Source organism: Melanerpes formicivorus, unplaced genomic scaffold, assembly GCF_026170545.1.
Source record: "Melanerpes formicivorus ecotype bairdi unplaced genomic scaffold, bMelFor1.0.p_v2 SCAF_34, whole genome shotgun sequence".
NCBI lineage: Eukaryota > Metazoa > Chordata > Aves > Piciformes > Picidae > Melanerpes > Melanerpes formicivorus.
In genome coordinates this window covers 1,482,526-1,499,222 of record NW_027142386.1, presented here as the reverse complement: position 1 = coordinate 1,499,222, position 16,697 = coordinate 1,482,526, and the positions used below count along the sequence as shown (strand labels likewise).

Here is a 16,697-nt window from a genome sequence, read left to right as displayed (position 1 = left end):
GAGTGAGAGGCCCAAACCTGAGGCTTCTTTGCTTACAGTACTCAACAAGAGCAAACTGCCACGCACAGGAGCAGTGTGGCTCAGGAGTTCCCCCAAAGGTGGCAGGGAAACAAGAGCCCTTGGCCTTCCCCAGGGAGCTTCACTGTGGTTGTGCCTTGCCCCTGTGGTTGGGCACTCACCATTTCACAGTCTAAGGCATAGATCCCAGGGTAGCCATCAGTTGTAGGCAGCTTCTCGAAGGTCTTCACGAAGCCGTCCAGGCTCTCCTTCCGCCCGTCGTGGACGTGTTGCTGCAGGGCAAAGAGCGAAGGAGCCAGCTGCTGACCCCTGCACAGCCTCCTCCCCCTGCAGCACAGTCACTAATCCCAGCAGGGTGGGGTGGAAAGGCACCTCTGGAGATCATCCACTCCAAACCCCCCTGCCCCACCAGGGGCACCCACAGCAGCCTGCCCAGCAGCACAGTGCCCAGGGGGGGTTGGCAGCTCTCCACACCAGGAGACTCCACAACCTCTCTGGGCAGCCTGCCCCAGGCCTCCAGCAGCCTCACAACAAACAACTTTCTCCTCCTGCTCAGCTCCAACCTCCTGGCTTCCAGTTTGTACCCACTGCCTGTCCCTGGGCACCACTGGGCAGAGTCTGGCCCCAGCCTCTTGCCCCTGACACATCCTTTGGCTCTTGCTGAGCATTGCTCAGCTCCCCTCTGGGGCTTCTTCTCCAGGCTCTCAGCCTTTGCTCCTCACAGAGCTGCTCCAGGCCCCTCAGCAGCTCTGCAGCCTCCCCTGGACTCTCTCCAGCACTTCCCTGGCTCTGTGGGACTGGGGAGCCCAGAACTGGACTCAGGACTGCATCTGTGGCTGCACTCAGGTAGAGTGGATGTGCAGGAGAGCCTCCCTTGCCCTGCTGGCCACACTCTTCTTGATGCCCCCCTGGAGACCATCATCCACCTAGGCCATGAGGGCATCTTGCTGGCTCATGGTGAACTTGTTGTCCTCCAGCATTCCCAGATCCTTCTCCACAGGGCTGCTCCCCAGCAGGTCAGCCCTCACTGGTACCCCCAGCCTGTAGCCCCAGTTCCATCCCTGCATCCCAAGCCCACCACCAGCTGGCAGGAGAGCTCAGGGAGTGACTGCTGGAGTGGTTTAAGCCAACACCAGCCCAAGCTGCTGCTGCTGCTGCTGCAAGAGGCACTCCCACTGCTCCCCTCCACTCTCTGCACCCAGCCTGGGAGCCCTCTGCAGGAGGAGCTCCAGCTGGATGGTGCCACTGGGCTGATTTCCAGTGGGGATGCAGCAACATCTAATTGAGGGCAAGGCAGAGGCTGCCACAGCCCCTTCTGCCCACTGCCAGGGCTCTAGGTCAGAGAGGATGGTTGCATCACACCCAGAGGTGATTCAAGAGACCTGCAGGGAGGTGACTCCTGCACTGCAAGCAGCACACTGAGAGGCTGGAGCAGGTCCAGAGAAGAGCAACAAAGGTGGGGAAGGGTCTGGAGAAGAGGGCTGGGGAGGAGCAGCTGAGGGAGCTGGGGGTGGTTGGTGTGGAGAAGAGGAGGCTGAGGAAGACCTCATTGCTCTCTGCAACTCCCTGAGAGGAGGCTGCAGCCAGCTGGGGGTTGGGCTCTGCTCCCTAGGAACAAGACAAGAGGAAATGGCCTCAGGTTGCCCCAGGGGAGGCTTAGGTTGGACATGAGAAGAAACTTCTTCCCTGAAAGGGTTCTCAAAGACTGGATCAGGCTGCCCAGGGAGGTGGCTGAGTGCCCAGCGCTGGAGGTGCTGCAGAGCTGCAGAGCTGTGGTGCAGAGGGCCATGGTTTGGCAGCAGCCTTGGCAGAGCTGGATAATGGTTGGACTGGGTGAGCTTAGAGGTCTTAGAGGAGATGGTTCTAGGAGTCTGTTCTGTGATTCTCTCTCCCCCTTCTTCCCCAGGGCAGGGTTGTTGCTGTTGTTGAAGCTTTGTCCCTGCCTCAACCTCAGCTTACTTGAGCACAGTCACAGCAGCCTGCATGGGGCCTCCTGCTTCTCACAGAGCTCACCCTTGGAGCAGCCAAGCTCTGCTTGTTCCTCTCAGCAGAGAGAGGCTGGGGAGGTGAGCACCACAGACACTTGGAAAGCTGAACCCTGGAGGCAGAGGGATGGCCAGAGCCCAGGTCTGCCTGGCTCTGCAGGTGCTTACTGCAGCTGCAGCTCAGAGGACAGCAAGCTGGGCCAGCCCTGAGCACAACCTCTCCTTGTCTCCCAAGCCAGCACTGCTCAAAGGCCACAGCCTTTGCACTTTCCCAGGAGCAAGAGGCCACACTGCTCTGTGCCCATCCTGTGCCCATGGCTCTGAGTGGCAGAGCCAGGCCAGCAGGGAGTGAACACTGCCCCCCCTACAGCCTGATCTCTCATCACAGAGTCAGGGAATGGTTTGGGTTGGAAAAGGCCTCCAGGATCATCCAATCCAACCAGCAACCCAGCACCAAACCATGGCCCCAAGTGCCATGGCCACAGGGCTCTGGAACACCTCCAGGGCTGGGGACTCCACCACCTCCCTGGGCAGCCTGTGCCAGTCCCTCACCACTCCTCCAGCAAAGAAATTGTTCCTCCTCTCCAACCTAACCCTCCCCTGGCACAATTTGAGGCCATTTCCTCTCCTTCTAGCACCTGATCCTAGGGAGCAGAGCCCAACCCCCACCTCCCTGCAGCCTCCTCTCAGGGGGCTGTAGAGAGCAATGAGATCTCCCCTCAGGATCCTCCTCTCCCCTCCCTCCCCTGTCACACCAAGTACCCAGGCAGGGAAGGAAGGGAATCAAAACTAAACCCCTGGGGGGCTCTTCAGCACCAAGTGATGTTCTGCAGCTCTCCAATTCTCCCTTGCTGAGAGGAGGGTGAGAAAGTTGCTTGTGTTTGTCAGGCCAGAGGCAGCAGCAGGCTGGCTCCTCACAAAGGGCAGCAGGATGTGGAGCACAGCTCTGTCCTGCCACCTCCTGCCACAGCAGCCAACTGCAGCAGGAGCCTGAGACACCTCCGGGGGTGTGCAGGGAACAGAGCCAGGCCTGCTGCTCTCACCATGGAGTCGTTAAGGTGGGAAAAGACCTCTGAGACCATCAAGTCCAACCTTCTACCCAGCACCTCCATGACCAGCAGATCATGTCCTGAAGCTCCATACCCACTCATTTCTTGAACACCTCCAGGAGTGGGGACTCCACCACCTCCCTGGGCAGCCTGTGCCAGTCCCTCACCACTCCTCCAGCAAAGAAATTCTTCCTCCTCTCCAACCTAACCCTCCCCTGGTGCAGTTTCAGGCCAGCTCCTCTCCTTCTAGCCCAACCCCCAGCTGGCTCCAGCCTCCTCTCAGGGAGCTGCAGAGAGCAATGAGGTCTCCCTCAGCCTCCTCTTCTCCACACTAACCACCCCCAGCTCCCTCAGCTGCTCCTCCCCAGCCCTCTTCTCCAGACCCTTCCCCAGCTTGGTTGCCCTTCTCTGGACCTGCTCCAGCATCTCAATGTCCTTCCTGAAGGGACCAAAAACTGACTCTGGCATTTGAGCTGTGGCCTCAGCAGTGCCCAGCCCAGGGGCACCATCCCTGCCCTGCTCCTGCTGCCCACACCACTGCTCCAGGCCAGGCTGCTGGTGCCCTTCTTGCCCAGCTGGGCACTGCTGGCTCATCTCCAGCTGCTGCCAACCAACATCCCCAGGCTGCTCCTCTCACAGAATGTTAGGGGTTGGGAGGGACCTCCAGAGATCACCCAGTCCACACATCCCCCTGCCAGAGCAGGGCCAGCTAGGGCAGGTCACACAGGAAAGCATCCAGGCAGGTTCTGAATGTCTCCAGAGAAGGAGACTTCACCTCTTCTGCCAGCAGAGGACAAGTGGCACAAGGAAAGGTGTTGCTCAATCACTTACTTTGGCAACCTGGCAGCCTGGTGACCCCACAGCTCCTGAGCAGCAGCTGTAATGAGTTTCCCATCCTCCTGGCACTGGAAGGACAAGAGAGAAGAGTCAAGGAGGAGAGTCCTGGTAACAGAGACTGAAGGCTGCCTCTCCCATGCAGAGGCTCCTTGGGTGAGCACAGCAGCAGTGATGTGTCAAATCAAAGGGAGGAATCAGATCTGCATGCAGCCAGCTCAAGAATTCAGAGTGTCTCATCCTCTGCCAGACAAACTCCAGAAGCACCTGGATGCTCTGATGGCAAAGCACAGCAGAGCTCAAACCAGGTTAGTGTCTCACTGCCAATGAATCCAAGCAAGGCAGCAAACCTGTCCTGGGCAGTGACAGAGCCACAGAGCCACAGAAGGGTTTGGGTTGGAAGGGACCTGAAAGCTCATCCAGTTCCAACCTCCTGACACAGGCAGGGACACCTCCCACCAGCACAGCTTGCTCAAGGCCTCATCCAGCCTGGCCTGGAACACCTCCAGGCAGGAGGCAGCCACAGCCTCCCTGGGCAGCCTGTGCCAGGCTCTCCCCACCCTCACTCTCAACAATTTCTTCCTCATCTCCACTCTCACTCTCCCCTCTCCCAGCTCAAAGCCATTGTCCTTTGTTCTGTCACTCCCAGCCCTTGTCACAAGTCCCTCCCCAGCTCTGCTGGAGCTCTTTCAGCTACTGGAAGGCTGCTCTGAGGTCTCCCTGGAGCCAATGCTCCAAACTTGGCCTCCTAAACCCCTTGCTCTTCCCAAAGGCACCAAAGGTTTGGTTTTCCTTTGACATTTGCAAAGGAAGAGATGAACAACCTCTGCTCCAGCCCCAGCGGCACCACCACCTCGCAGCAGCTCCCTGCTGAGCTGTCTGAGCAGCTGCAGCAGGGCCACCCAGTGACAAAAGCAGGAACTGTCACAACCTGCCAGCAGGACAGCCCCAGGATGTTCATGGAGGCTCCATCCAGCTCCACAATCCTGCCCCCAGGGGCTGCTGGGGACCCAGACAGGAAGTTGGAGACTCCCCAGGACAGATTCACAGAGTGCAGCAGGTTGGGAGGGAGCCTCCAAGGGCAGCTTGGCCAACCCCCTGCAGGCAGCAGGGACAGCTCCAGCCAGAGCAGGCTGCCCAGAGACACAGCCAGGCTGAGCCTGAATGTCTCCAGGGATGGAGCCTCCACCACCTCCCTGGGCAGCCTGTGCCAGTGTCTCCCCAGCCTCACTGTGCAGAACTTCCTCCTGATGTCCAACCAAACTCTGCCCTGCTCCACTTCCAAACCACTGCCCCTTGGCCTATCCCCACAGCCCCTTCTGCACAGCCCCTGGCCAGCCTGCAGGTGGCCTGCAGGGGCCGGGAGGAGCCGCAGGGGCCGGCAGGAGCCGCGGGCCGGCCCGGGGGTACCTCTCTGCTTGCGCAGCCGCCCCCAGTGGTGGACGCACTCCTCCTTGCGCAGGCAGCTGCCCGAGGCGGTCACCATGTACTCCGTGCCACAGCGGCAGCAGATCCTGCAGGAGGCTGCAAGAGAAGACAGAAGCAACAGTCAGCTCCCCAGAAACCCAGAGCCACCCCCACTCCCAACCCCAGACACCGGGGGGACAACTTCTCCTGTGTAACAGCACAGAAAGGGAGGGGTTGGAAGGGACCCCTGGAGATCATCCACTCCCAGCCCCCTGCCAGAGCAGGGGCACCCAGGGCAGCTCCCACAGCAACACAGCCAGCTGGGTCTGGAAAGCCTCCACACCAGGAGACTCCACAACCTCCCTGGGCAGCCTGCTCCAGGCCCCCAGCAGCCTCACACCAAACAACTTTCTCCTCCCCCTCAGGTGGAACCTCCTGGGCTCCAGTTTGTGTCCATTGCCCCTTGCCTGGCCCTGGGCACCACTGAGCAGAGTCTGGCCCCAGCCTCTTGCCCCCCACAGCTCCTTTAGCTCTTGCTGAGCATTGCTCAGCTCCCCTCTGGGGCTGCTCTGCTCCAGACTCTCAGCCCCAGGGCTCTCAGCCTTCCCTTGGTCTGTTAGTGCTGTGACCATGGTCAGTGGAGCACAATGGTCTGGACTGGTGCTGTGCAGGGCTGGGAATGTTCTAGCAGCTCAGCTGCTCACCCTGGAGCTCACAGAGCTGCATGAAGAGCAGCAGCAGAACACTCAGCTCCTTTGCTGTGCCCAGGCTGCCCAGAGAGGTTGTGGAGTCTCCTTCTCTGGAGACAATCCAAACCCCCCTGGATGTGTTCTGGGTGACCTGCCCTGGGTGACCCTGCTGTGGCAGGGGGGTTGGACTGGGCCCAGGAACACTTCCAGCTGGGTCTGGGAAGTCTCCACACCAGGAGACTCCACAACCTCTGTGGGCAGCCTGCTGCAGGCCTCCAGCACCCTCACACCAAAGAAGTTTCTTCTCATACTGAGTGGAACTCCCTGGGTTCCAGTTTGTGCCCACTGCCCCTTGTCCTGGCACAGGACACCACTGAACAGAGCCTGGCCCCTGCTGCTTGCCTCCCACCCCTCAGACATTTACAGACTCTGATCAGATCCCTCTCAGCCTTCTCCTCTCCAGACTAAGCAGCCCCAGGGCTCTCAGCCCTTCCCCATCAGAGATGTTTCAGTCCCTTCAGCATCCTCATAGCCTCCCTTGGACTCTCCCCAGTAGTTCTTTGTCCCTCTTGAACTGGGGAGCCCAGAACAGGACACAGTACTCCAGGTGTGGTCTCACCAGGGCAGAGCAGAGGAGCAGCTCCCTTGACCTGCTGGCCACACTCTTCCAAATGCACCCCAGGAGCCCCTTGGCCTTCTTTGCCACATGGCCTCATTGCTGTCCCATGGAGAACTAACTGTCCCCCAGCACTCCCAGGTCCTTCTCCATGGAGCTGCTTTCCAGCAGGTGCCCCCTCACCTGTCCTGCTGCAGGAGGCTGCTCCTCCTCAGGTGCAGGACTCTACACTTGCCCTCCTGAGGTTTTTCTCTCCCCCTGTCCAGGTAATGCTGGATGGCAGCTCAGCCTGATGGGGTCTCAGCCACTCCTCCCAGTCTGGTACCATCAGCTCTGTCTCCTCACCCAGGTTGTTGAGGAAGATGCAGGATAGGACTGGCCCCAGCCCTGACCCCTGAGGAACACCACAAGCTCCAGGCCTCCAGCTGGACTCTGCACAACCCTCTGAGCTCTGGTGGTTAGCCAGCTCCAAAGGACTGAGATGTTGCTTCCTGCAGGTCCCTCTGACAATGCAGCTCCCCAGCATCTGCTCCCCCCCAGCACCTCTCAGGCACACCCCAGACTCCCCAGTGAGCAGCTTGAGCTTCATCACAGCTCACAGCAACATCTGCTGCCTGGCTCCTCCACCCCCAGCACAGGAGCTGTGCTCTAACAGAGTTATTTTAAGGCACAGGATAAATAAGTCATGTGTTGGACACCAGAGCTAATGAAGGCTGGCTTCCAGGGCATCTGTGCCTTCTCACTTCCCAGTGACAGTCAGTTTCTGCCTGGGCACAGCTTTTCCCTAAGGATTCTCCAGCATCTAGGATGGGAAGCCTCACAGCCCAGCCTGGGCCACCAAGGGGGCAGGCACAGACCCTGCCCCTCCTGACATCTGTGCTGCTGCTGCCACAGCTCAGGGAGGGGAGATGCAAACAGCCACAGGATCACAGAGTGACAGAATGGGAGGGGTTGGAAGGGACCTCTGGAAATCATCCAGTCCAACCCCCCTGCCACAGCAGGGTCACCCAGGGCAGGTCACCCAGAACACATCCAGGGGGGTTTGGATTGTCTCCAGAGAAGGAGACTCCACAACCTCTCTGGACAGCCTGGGCACAGCAAAGGAGCTGAGTGTTCTGCTGCTGCTCTTCATGCAGCTCTGTGAGCTCCAGGGTGAGCAGCTGAGCTGCTAGAACAATCCCAGCCCTGCACAGCACCAGTCCAGACCATTGTACATCACTGACTATGGTCACACACTAACAGACCAAGGGAAGGCTGAGAGCCCTGGGGCTGAGAGCCTGCAGAAGAGCAGCCTCAGAGGGGAGCTGAGCAATGCTCAGCAAGAGCTAAAGGAGCTGTGGGGGGCAAGAGGCTGGGGCCAGACTCTGCTCAGTGGTGCCCAGGGACAGGACAAGGGGCAAAAGGGCACAAACTGGACCCTAGGAGGTTCCACCTGAAGAGGAGGAGAAAGTTGTTTGGTGTGAGGGTGCTGGAGGCCTGGAGCAGGCTGCCCAGAGAGGTTGTGGAGTCTCCTGGTGTAGAGAGCTTCCAACCCCCCCTGGGCATTGTGCTCCTGGGCAGGCTGCTGTGGGTGCCCTGCTCTGGCAGGGGGCTTGGAGTGGATGATCTCCAGAGGTCCCTTCCAACCCCACCCTGCTGGGATTCAGTGAACAGCTTCAGTTAAAGATGAGCAAATTCAAGGATCCTGCAACATCTGCAGGAAACTCCAGAAGCAGCAGGGAAGACCTCAGGATGGTACCAAGGAGCTGGCTGGAGAAAAGAGCTCTGCCAGACCCAGCACTCAGCAGTGTCAGTGTAGGAGCTTTCCTCCAGGTTGCTTCAGCAACCACAGGACAAATGTAGACACAAGGTGTTAACATGGATGAGCACTTAACACACTTCAGCAAGGAGTCTCCACAGAGATGCTCAGAGCAGTGTGGCAGAGGTGGCCAAACCCCCTCCCCCCAGCCTGTGCTCTGTGCCTGCTGCCTGCTCAGCTCAGCATCTGAGAAGCAGAAACCCTGCTGCTGGCTGCAGGAAATTCAGACAGAGGAGGACCCAGGACCCCATCCTAGCATGAGGAAAGCCTGGGGATTGCTCTGTTCAGCTGCAAAAAGGGCTTTTGGGAACTGCTTGCTCTCCTCTGTTGAGGACCCATGGCACAGTGAGGTGTCAGCAAAGGGACCAAGCACCCCATCAAGTCTCTTCCTAAACACCTCCAGTGATGGTGCTCCCTGGGCAGCCCATTCCAGGGGCCAAATGTTGCTGTGATTCTGTGAAGTGCAACCAATCACCCAACCCTCACTGATCAACCAGAGCATGGCACTGAGTGCCTCAGCCAGGCTGCTCTTAACCACCCCCAGGGACGCCCACCCCAGCCCCTCCCTGGGCAGCCCGTCCCAATGGGCAGTCTCTCTGCCTGGGAAGAACTTCCTTCTAAGATCAAGCAGGCCAGTCATGCATCTAGCAGAGGCTGAGGAGGCCAGAGGCAGCAGGACTCACAGTCAGTGGTCTTCTTCTCCTCTGCAGTGAAGAGCACAGCCCTGCCAGGCTTGTCCGGGTGCGGCATGGGGTAGCCGTTCTCCTTCAGCTGCTCCTCGCTCATCAGGTACCCCTTCAGCCGGCGGTACAGGGCAGCTCCTGCACACACAGACAGGGCTGAGGCCAGACCACCCCCCCCAACAGAGCCTCTCTGCTTTCTTCTTGGCCTCCAGAAGGTAATTTCTCCTCCTGAGAATAAGTAAACATCACAAAGCACCTCCCAGGGGCAGCGGAGGGGGTCCCCTGCCTTTAAAGGCTTAGCTTGAGAGGGGGCTGGGCCAGATGGTTTCAGCTGCTCTGGGACCCTTAAAGGTTGGAGCACAAGAGCCTTGGGGTCTCCTCCAGCCTGGCACTCTGGGATTCAGTGACCAATAGCAGTGAGCAGCAGGATGAGGGAAGGGATTCTCCCCCTCTGCTCTGCTCTTCTGAGACCTCTCCAAACTGCCTCCAGTTCCGGTGTCCCCAGCACAAGGACCTGGAACCACTGGAGAGGGAGCAGAGGAGGTCACCAAGATGATCAGAGGGATGAAGAACCTCTGCTGTGGGGACAGGCTGGGAGAGTTGGGGCTGTTCAGCCTGGAGAGGGCTCCAGGGAGACCTCAGAGCAGCCTGCCAGTACCTAAAAGGGCTCCAGAAGAGCTGAGGAGGGACTGGTGACAAGGGCTGGGAATGCCAGGATGAGGAACAATGGTTTGAAACTGGAGCAGGGCACAGTTAGGTTGGACATCAGGAGGAGGTTCTGTACAATGAGGGTGGGGAGACACTGAACAGGCTGCCCAGGGAGGTTGTGGATATCCCCTCCCTGGAGCCTTCTCTTCTCCAGGCTGGACAGCCCCAACTCTCCAAGACTGTCATAGAATCATAGAATCAATAAGGTTGGAAGAGTCCTCAAAGATCATCAAGTCCAACTTGTCACTTCATGGCTACTAAACCATGGCACCAAGAGCCACCTCCAATCCCCTCCTGAACACCTCCAGGGATGGGGACTCCACCAACTCCCTGGGCAGCACATTCCAATGGCCAACAACTCTCTCTGCAAAGAACTTTCTCCTCACCTCAAGCCTAAACTTCCCCTGGCACAGCTTGAGACTGTGTCCTCTTGTTCTGGTGCTGGTTGCTTAGGAGAAGAGACCAACCCCCTCCTGGCTACAGCCTCCCTTCAGGTAGTAGAGAGCAAGAAGGTCTCCCCTGAGCCTCCTCTTCTCCAGGCTAAGCAACCCCAGCTCCCTCAGCCTCTCCTCACAGGGCTGTGCTCGAGGCCTCTCCCCAGCCTCATTGCCCTTCTCTGGGCACATTCAAGAGTCTCCATGTCCTACTTAAATGCCCCCACAGCAGAGGTTCTCCAGCCCACTGACCATCTCTGTGGCCTCCTCTGGACCTTCTCCAGCAATTCCAAGTCCTTCCTGTGTTGCAGGCCCCAGCTCTGGACACGGTGCTGCATTTTCCTCTCCTGTTTTCCCCCTTTGAACGCTTCGGCTGATCATTTGTAAGACAACCCAAACAACATCCCTCAAAGGCCACCCACAGCTAGCTAAAAGAAAAATATTCATTACCAGGAGCCTTTCTTCCTGCTGTTCACTTCAGGCTGCTGGTTTCATTTCACAGCCCAGTCACAACTTCTTGCCCTCTGCTCGATATCTTCTCTCGCTGCTGCGCCTGAACCCTCCCAATATTGCTCTGCAGCCTTTGATGTTGCCTGGCTGAGCTAGCCAGGCCCTTTTAAGCTTTCTCCATGTCAATTCCACCTGCTTTGTGGCCTCCCTGGCTCCTCTCTGATCTCCTCAACAATTTGCCTACATCTCTTGGCAACCCAAACACCCAGAAGCGATGTGAAGCAGGAGGGGGAGCGCTGGTGGCAAAGGCCTTTGGCTGGGATCTGACCTTACTGTGACATTGGTAAATGGGAGCCTGAGCCCTGCAGAGATGCAGAGATTTGTGAGGCTGCCTTCTAACCTGACAGGCAGATGGGGAAGGACTTTGCTGCAGGGCAAGAGGGTGAAAGGGAAAAGCCAGGAACAGAAACAGCCCAAAAAATGTCAGTAAAAACCCATACAGGAGAGGCAGCTTGGAGGAGTTACTGATGCAGTTTCAAAGCCATGGGAAGTGCAGAAGGGAACCTGCAGCTAAAGGCAAGGAATAAGACCAGGGAGTCCCAGAATGGTTTGGGAGGGAGGAAAAGAAGGGAGGAAAAGGGAGGCAGAATAAGAAGGGAGGAAAAGGGAGGCAGAATAAGAAGGGAGGAAAAGGGAGGCAGAATAAGAAGGGAGGAAAAGGGAGGCAGAATAAGAAGGGAGGAAAAGGGAGGCAGAATAAGAAAGGAGGAAAAGGGAGGCAGAATAAGGATGGAAAAAAAGGGAGGAAAGCAAAGACAAGGAAAAGGGAGGAAGGCAAAGAAGGGAGGAAGGAAAGGACTGCTCAGAGCTGCACCACTCAGCAAGCAGCTCTGCTCAGCCCAGCTCACAGCTGCAGCCCAGATAAATCCCAGCAGCTCCTGCTCCCTCTGCCCCAGCCCAGCACTGCCCTGCAGCTGTCACTCTCAGGATCAGCCTGGCAGGAGCAGCTCTCACCTGTCAGATCCTCTGCTCTCAAGCTCCCTGAGCGGTTCAGGGTGAAGCTGGTCTTAGCTGCAAGCTTGCCTCCCAGCACAGCTTCGTGGGACACCACCTTCTTGTTACTTGTCTCTGCAGTGAGAAGAGGGAAGAAGGAAAAGAGGACAGAGATGAGGTACCCAGTGAGTCAGTGGCTTCAGTCCTGCACTTTGGGGCACTACTCCCTGGCACAAGGATTGTGTTTACCCTCCTGAGCTGCTGCTCTGCTCCAGAGGGTGGCATGTGGAAGGTGGTGGCAGGGCTCAGAGCTTGGTGTCTGCACTGTCAGCTCCTCTCTTCCTAGATTCATGGAAACCCAGAACAGGTTGGGCTGGAAGGGACCTTAAAGATTATCCAGCTCCAACCCACTGCCATGGGCAGGGACACCTCCCACCAGCACAGCTTGCTCAAGGCCTCATCCAGCCTGGCCTTGAACACCTCCAGGCAGGGAGCATCCACAGCCTCCCTGGGCAACCTGTGCCAGTGCCTCCCCACCCTCACTCCCAAGAACTCCTTCCTCATCTCCAGTCTCAGTCTCCCCTCCTCAAGCATTTTAAGGGACAGTTCCTCTGGAAGCTCTGGGTGTTCTGCCTGCTGCTGGCCCTCCTGCTGCCCAAAAGCAAGAAGAGGACCTACACAACTCCACCCAGCCAGGAGCTGCAGCTTTGTTGTCAGATGGCAGCAGCCCAGGCTCCCATGCTGAATCACCAAATCTTAGGGGTTGGAAGGGACCTCTGGAGATCATCCAGCCCAACCCCCCTGCCACAGCTGGGTCACCCAGGACAGCTCACACAGGAACACATCCAGGTGGGGCTGGAAAGTCTCCAGAGCAGGAGACTCCACAACCTCCCTGGGCAGCCTGCTCCAGGGCTCCAGCACCCTCACAGTGAGAAACCTTCCCCTTCTGTTCCTGTGGCAGTCCCTCTGCTCCAGCTGGCACCCACTGCCCCTTGTGCTGTCCTTGGCCATCCCTGAGCAGAGCCTGGCTCCAGCCCTGCACATCTTTATCCCCAGCCAGGAGGGCAGCCCTCAGGCTCCTCTGCTCCAAGCCCCAGCTCCCTCAGCCTGACCTCCCAGGGAGATGTTCCCCTGCCTGCAGCAGCTCTGTGGCTCTGGGATGGACTCTCTCAAGCACTTCCCTGAGGTCCTTCTTGAACTGAGCAGCCCAGAGCTGGACACAAGATTCCAGACGCGGCCTCACCAGGGCAGCGCAGAGCGGGGAGGAGAACTCCCCTCCAAATCTTTCAGGGAAGAGCTTCAGGGCTCTGGAATATGCTCAGCACATCAGCTAATGGCAGCTAAGGTGCTTTTTACTGATCATTAACTGGCAGCCCTCTCCTAAAGGCCAACCTCCCAAGTTCAGCTGCTCTGACTAATGGCCACGAAGGTAATGAAGACAGAGGGGGAGGAAAAAAAGGGAAGAGACCAAGGGAAGAAAGAAAGAGAAGAGGGGGGAAAAAAAAAGGGAGGGGGGAGGAAAGGGAAAAATTCACAAGAACAGCACAAATTGATTGTTTAATGTACCCTCTGGAGAGCCAATAATGAAATGTCTTAACCCTCTTGGTTTGTCTCTTGAAGCTTAATGTGTGTGAGAGATTGCTGTGGTGATGGATGAGTCTATCACTTTGAAGGCATCATGTGAAAGTTACTCCATTAGCAGAGCTCTTTTCATGGCCAAGGGCCTGGGCTCCACACACACACACACACACAGACACACAAAAAGACAACTAGAATAAAGAAAGAAAAGAAATCCATGTGGCATTATCTCCATTTAGGTGCAGAGAGCCAACAAAGCAGTGCAAGGGATTTGCCTCTTGAAGGCCCATTAAGGCTTGCCAGGCTATAAAAAGCTGCCCTGGAGTTGTTTGCCTTTCAGCATAATGCTTCTGAGAAATGGGGCTGGGTGTTCACAGAATCACAGAGCAGGAAGGGTGGGAAGGGACCCCCAGAGATCAGCCAGGCCACAGCAGGGTCAGCCAGGGCAGCTCCCACAGCAACACAGCCAGCTGGGTCTGGAAAGTCTCCACACCAGGAGACTCCACAACCTCTCTGGGCAGCCTGCTCCAGGCCTCCAGCAGCCTCACTGTAAAAGAGTTTTCCTCATGTCGAGGTGGAAGTTCCTGTGACTGAGTCTGTGCTCACTGCCCCTTGTCCTGGCTCTGGGTGTCACTGAGCAGAGCCTGGCTGCTGCCAGCCACCCTGCAGGTGTTGGTAGGCATTGATCAGATCCCTCTCAGCCTTCTCCTCTCCAGACTAAGCAGCCCCAGGGCTCTCAGCCCTTCCCCATCACACAGATGTTGCAGTCCCTTCATCATCCTCATAGCCTCCCTTGGACTCTCCCCAGCAGATCCCTGTCCCTCTTGAACTGAGGAGCCCAGAACTGGACACAATATTCCAGCTGTGGTCTAACTAGGGCTGAGTAGAGGCAGAGGAGAACCTCCTTTATCCTCTTAACACACCCCAGGAACCCTTTGGCCTTCTTGGCCACAAGGCCACATTGCTGTCCCATGGATAACTGATTGTCCCCCAGCACTCTCAGGTCCTTCTCTGTGGAGCTGCTTCCCAGCAGGTCTCCCCTCACCTGTCCAGCAGCTTTGTAGCCTCCCCTGGACTCTCTCCAGTAGTTCCCTGTCCCCTTGAACTGGGGAGCCCAGAACTGGCCCCCGGACTGCAGAGGTGGCCTCATAAGGACAGAGCAGAGGAGGAGGAGAACCTCCCTTGCCCTTCTGACCACACTCCTCTTCACACATCCTAGGACACCACTGGCCTTTTGGCTGGCTCCTGCTGAACCTGTTGTCCCCCAGCACTCCCAGGTCCTTCTCTGTGGAGCTGCTCCCCAGCAGGTCCTCCCCTCCCCTGCCCTGCTGCAAGGAGGTTGTTCCCCACCCAGGCTGCAGGACCTCTGCACTTGCCCTGGTTGAATTTGAGGAGGTTCACCTTTCCAGCAAGTTTCTCTTGGTGGCTTCTGAAGCCAAGGAGAGCTGTGACTAAGAAGCCAGCCCCGTGGTACCTACTGGTTGTGCTGGTAGGGGAATTGGGCACGAGGCTTCGGAGCTTCTTCAGGGTGTTCACCGCCACGTTCAGGTAGATGTTGCGACTGGTGCTGCGCTCGTAGGCCACCTTCTCCTCTGCCAGGGCCTGCAAACAAGGCATCTGTTACCCAAGCTACACCTCCCTGACACTGAATGCACAATTAACCAGGCTGGAAAAGACCTCAGAGATCATCAAGTCCAATCTACCACCCAGCACCATCCAATCAACTCAACCATGGCACCAAAGGCCTCATCCAGGCTTACCTGAAACACCTTCAGGGATGGGGACTCCACCACCTCCCCGGGCAGCACATTCCCATGGCCAATCTCTGTCTGGGAAGAATTTCCTCCTAACAGCCAGCCTGAACCTCCCCTGGCACAGCTTGAGACTGTGGTCCTCTTGTTCTGGTGCTGGAAGAAGAGCCCAACCCCCAACTGGCTCCAACCTCCCTTCAGGGATTTGTAGAGAGCAATGAGGTCTCCCCTGAGCCTCCTCTTCTCCAGGCTAAGCAACCCCAGCTCCCCCAGCCTCTCCTCACAGGGCTGTGCTCCAGACCCCTCCCCAGCTTTGTTGCCCTTCTCTGGACACCTTCCAGCATCTCAACCTCTTTCCTAACCTGAGGAGCCCAGAACTGAACACAGGACTCAAGCTGTGGCCTCAGCAGTGCTGAGCACAGGGCAGGATGAGCTCCCTGCTCCTGCTGGCCACACTGTTCCTGATCCAGGAATACTCCTCAGGAATTCTTCCTCATCTCCAGTCTCAACCTCCCCTCTCCCAGCTCAGCTCAAAGCCATTGTCCCTCAGCCTGGCACTCTCAGCCCTTGTCCAAAGTCCCTCCCCAGCTCTCCTGGAGTCCCTTCAGATGCTGGAAGGTTGCTCTGAGGTCTCCCTGGAGCCTTCTCTTCTCCAGGCTGTGTTCAGCCCCAACTCTCCCAGCCTGTCCCCACAGGGGAGGATCTGCAGCCCTCTGATCATCTTGGTGACTTCTTCTGGACCCTCTCCAGCAGCTCCAGGTCCTTTTTGTAGGATTCTCAGCTCTGCCTTTGGAACTCCTTCTCCACCACTCCCTGCTGCTGGAAGGCTCTTCGCAGCTCAGCAGCAGCAAGTTTGACTCCATCCACCTCTCACACACTGACCTCTGCTGAACAGTTTAAATCCAGGAGGTGTTTGCTGCTCAGCCTGACCAGAATTCCCTGACTACATCCCACACCTGGGGTTGTTAAGAAGGTCATGCACACTTCTGCAGGGCAGGGCAAGTTGGGATTTCCCATGGGAAACCCCCACTGGAGGGGCACTCCTTGTTGACCAGCCTAGAATTCTTTAATGTCTCCTCTTTAATGCCTGCTCCACAGAGCTGGTTGTCCACAGGAGACTTTTCTGCCTTTGCTGCAACTTCTGAAGGTCTCAGCCAGGGCAGAGGAGGTTAATCACTGCTGCAGGCTGGAGTCACAAGAATCAGAGAATTGTTTGGGTTGGAAAAGACCTCCAAGCTCATCCAGGCCAACCTGCAACCCAGCCCCACCATGGCCACCAAACCATGGCCCCAAGTGCCATGGCCACAGGGCTCTGGGATGGGGACTCCACCACCTCCCTGGGCAGCCTGTGCCTATCCCTGACCACTCCTCCAGCAAAGAAATTCTTCCTCCTCTCCAACCTAACCCTCCCCTGGCACAATTTCAGGCCACTGCCTCTCCTTCTATCACCTGAGCCTAGGGAGCAGAACCCAACTCCAACCTCACTGCAGCCTCCTCTCAGGGAACTGCAGAGGGCAATGAGGTCTCCCTCAGCCTCCTCTTCTCCACACTAACCACCCCCAGCTCCCTCAGCTGCTCCTCCCCAGCCCTCTTCTCCAGACCCTTCCCCAGCTTGGTTGCCCTTCCCTGGACCTGCTCCAGCCTCTCAATGACCTTCCTGGAGTCAAAGGCCCAAAACTGACCCCAGGGTTTGAGGTGTGGCCT

General features: G+C 57.6%; 1 protein-coding gene across 2 annotated transcripts in view; it reads right to left on the bottom strand.

Moving 5' to 3' along the window:
- Window positions 1-16,697, bottom strand: part of REXO1 (RNA exonuclease 1 homolog) — a 50,896-nt gene that overhangs the window by 6,929 nt on the left and 27,270 nt on the right. For both annotated transcript variants that reach the window (XM_068156302.1, XM_068156303.1), the window contains exons 7-12: window positions 14,721-14,844; window positions 11,686-11,799; window positions 9,080-9,217; window positions 5,297-5,410; window positions 3,884-3,957; window positions 180-290 (exon numbers count right to left, since the gene is read on the bottom strand). In XM_068156302.1, the coding sequence (XP_068012403.1) occupies window positions 180-290; window positions 3,884-3,957; window positions 5,297-5,410; window positions 9,080-9,217; window positions 11,686-11,799; window positions 14,721-14,844 (675 nt within the window). The remainder of the gene's footprint in view (window positions 1-179; window positions 291-3,883; window positions 3,958-5,296; window positions 5,411-9,079; window positions 9,218-11,685; window positions 11,800-14,720; window positions 14,845-16,697) is intronic.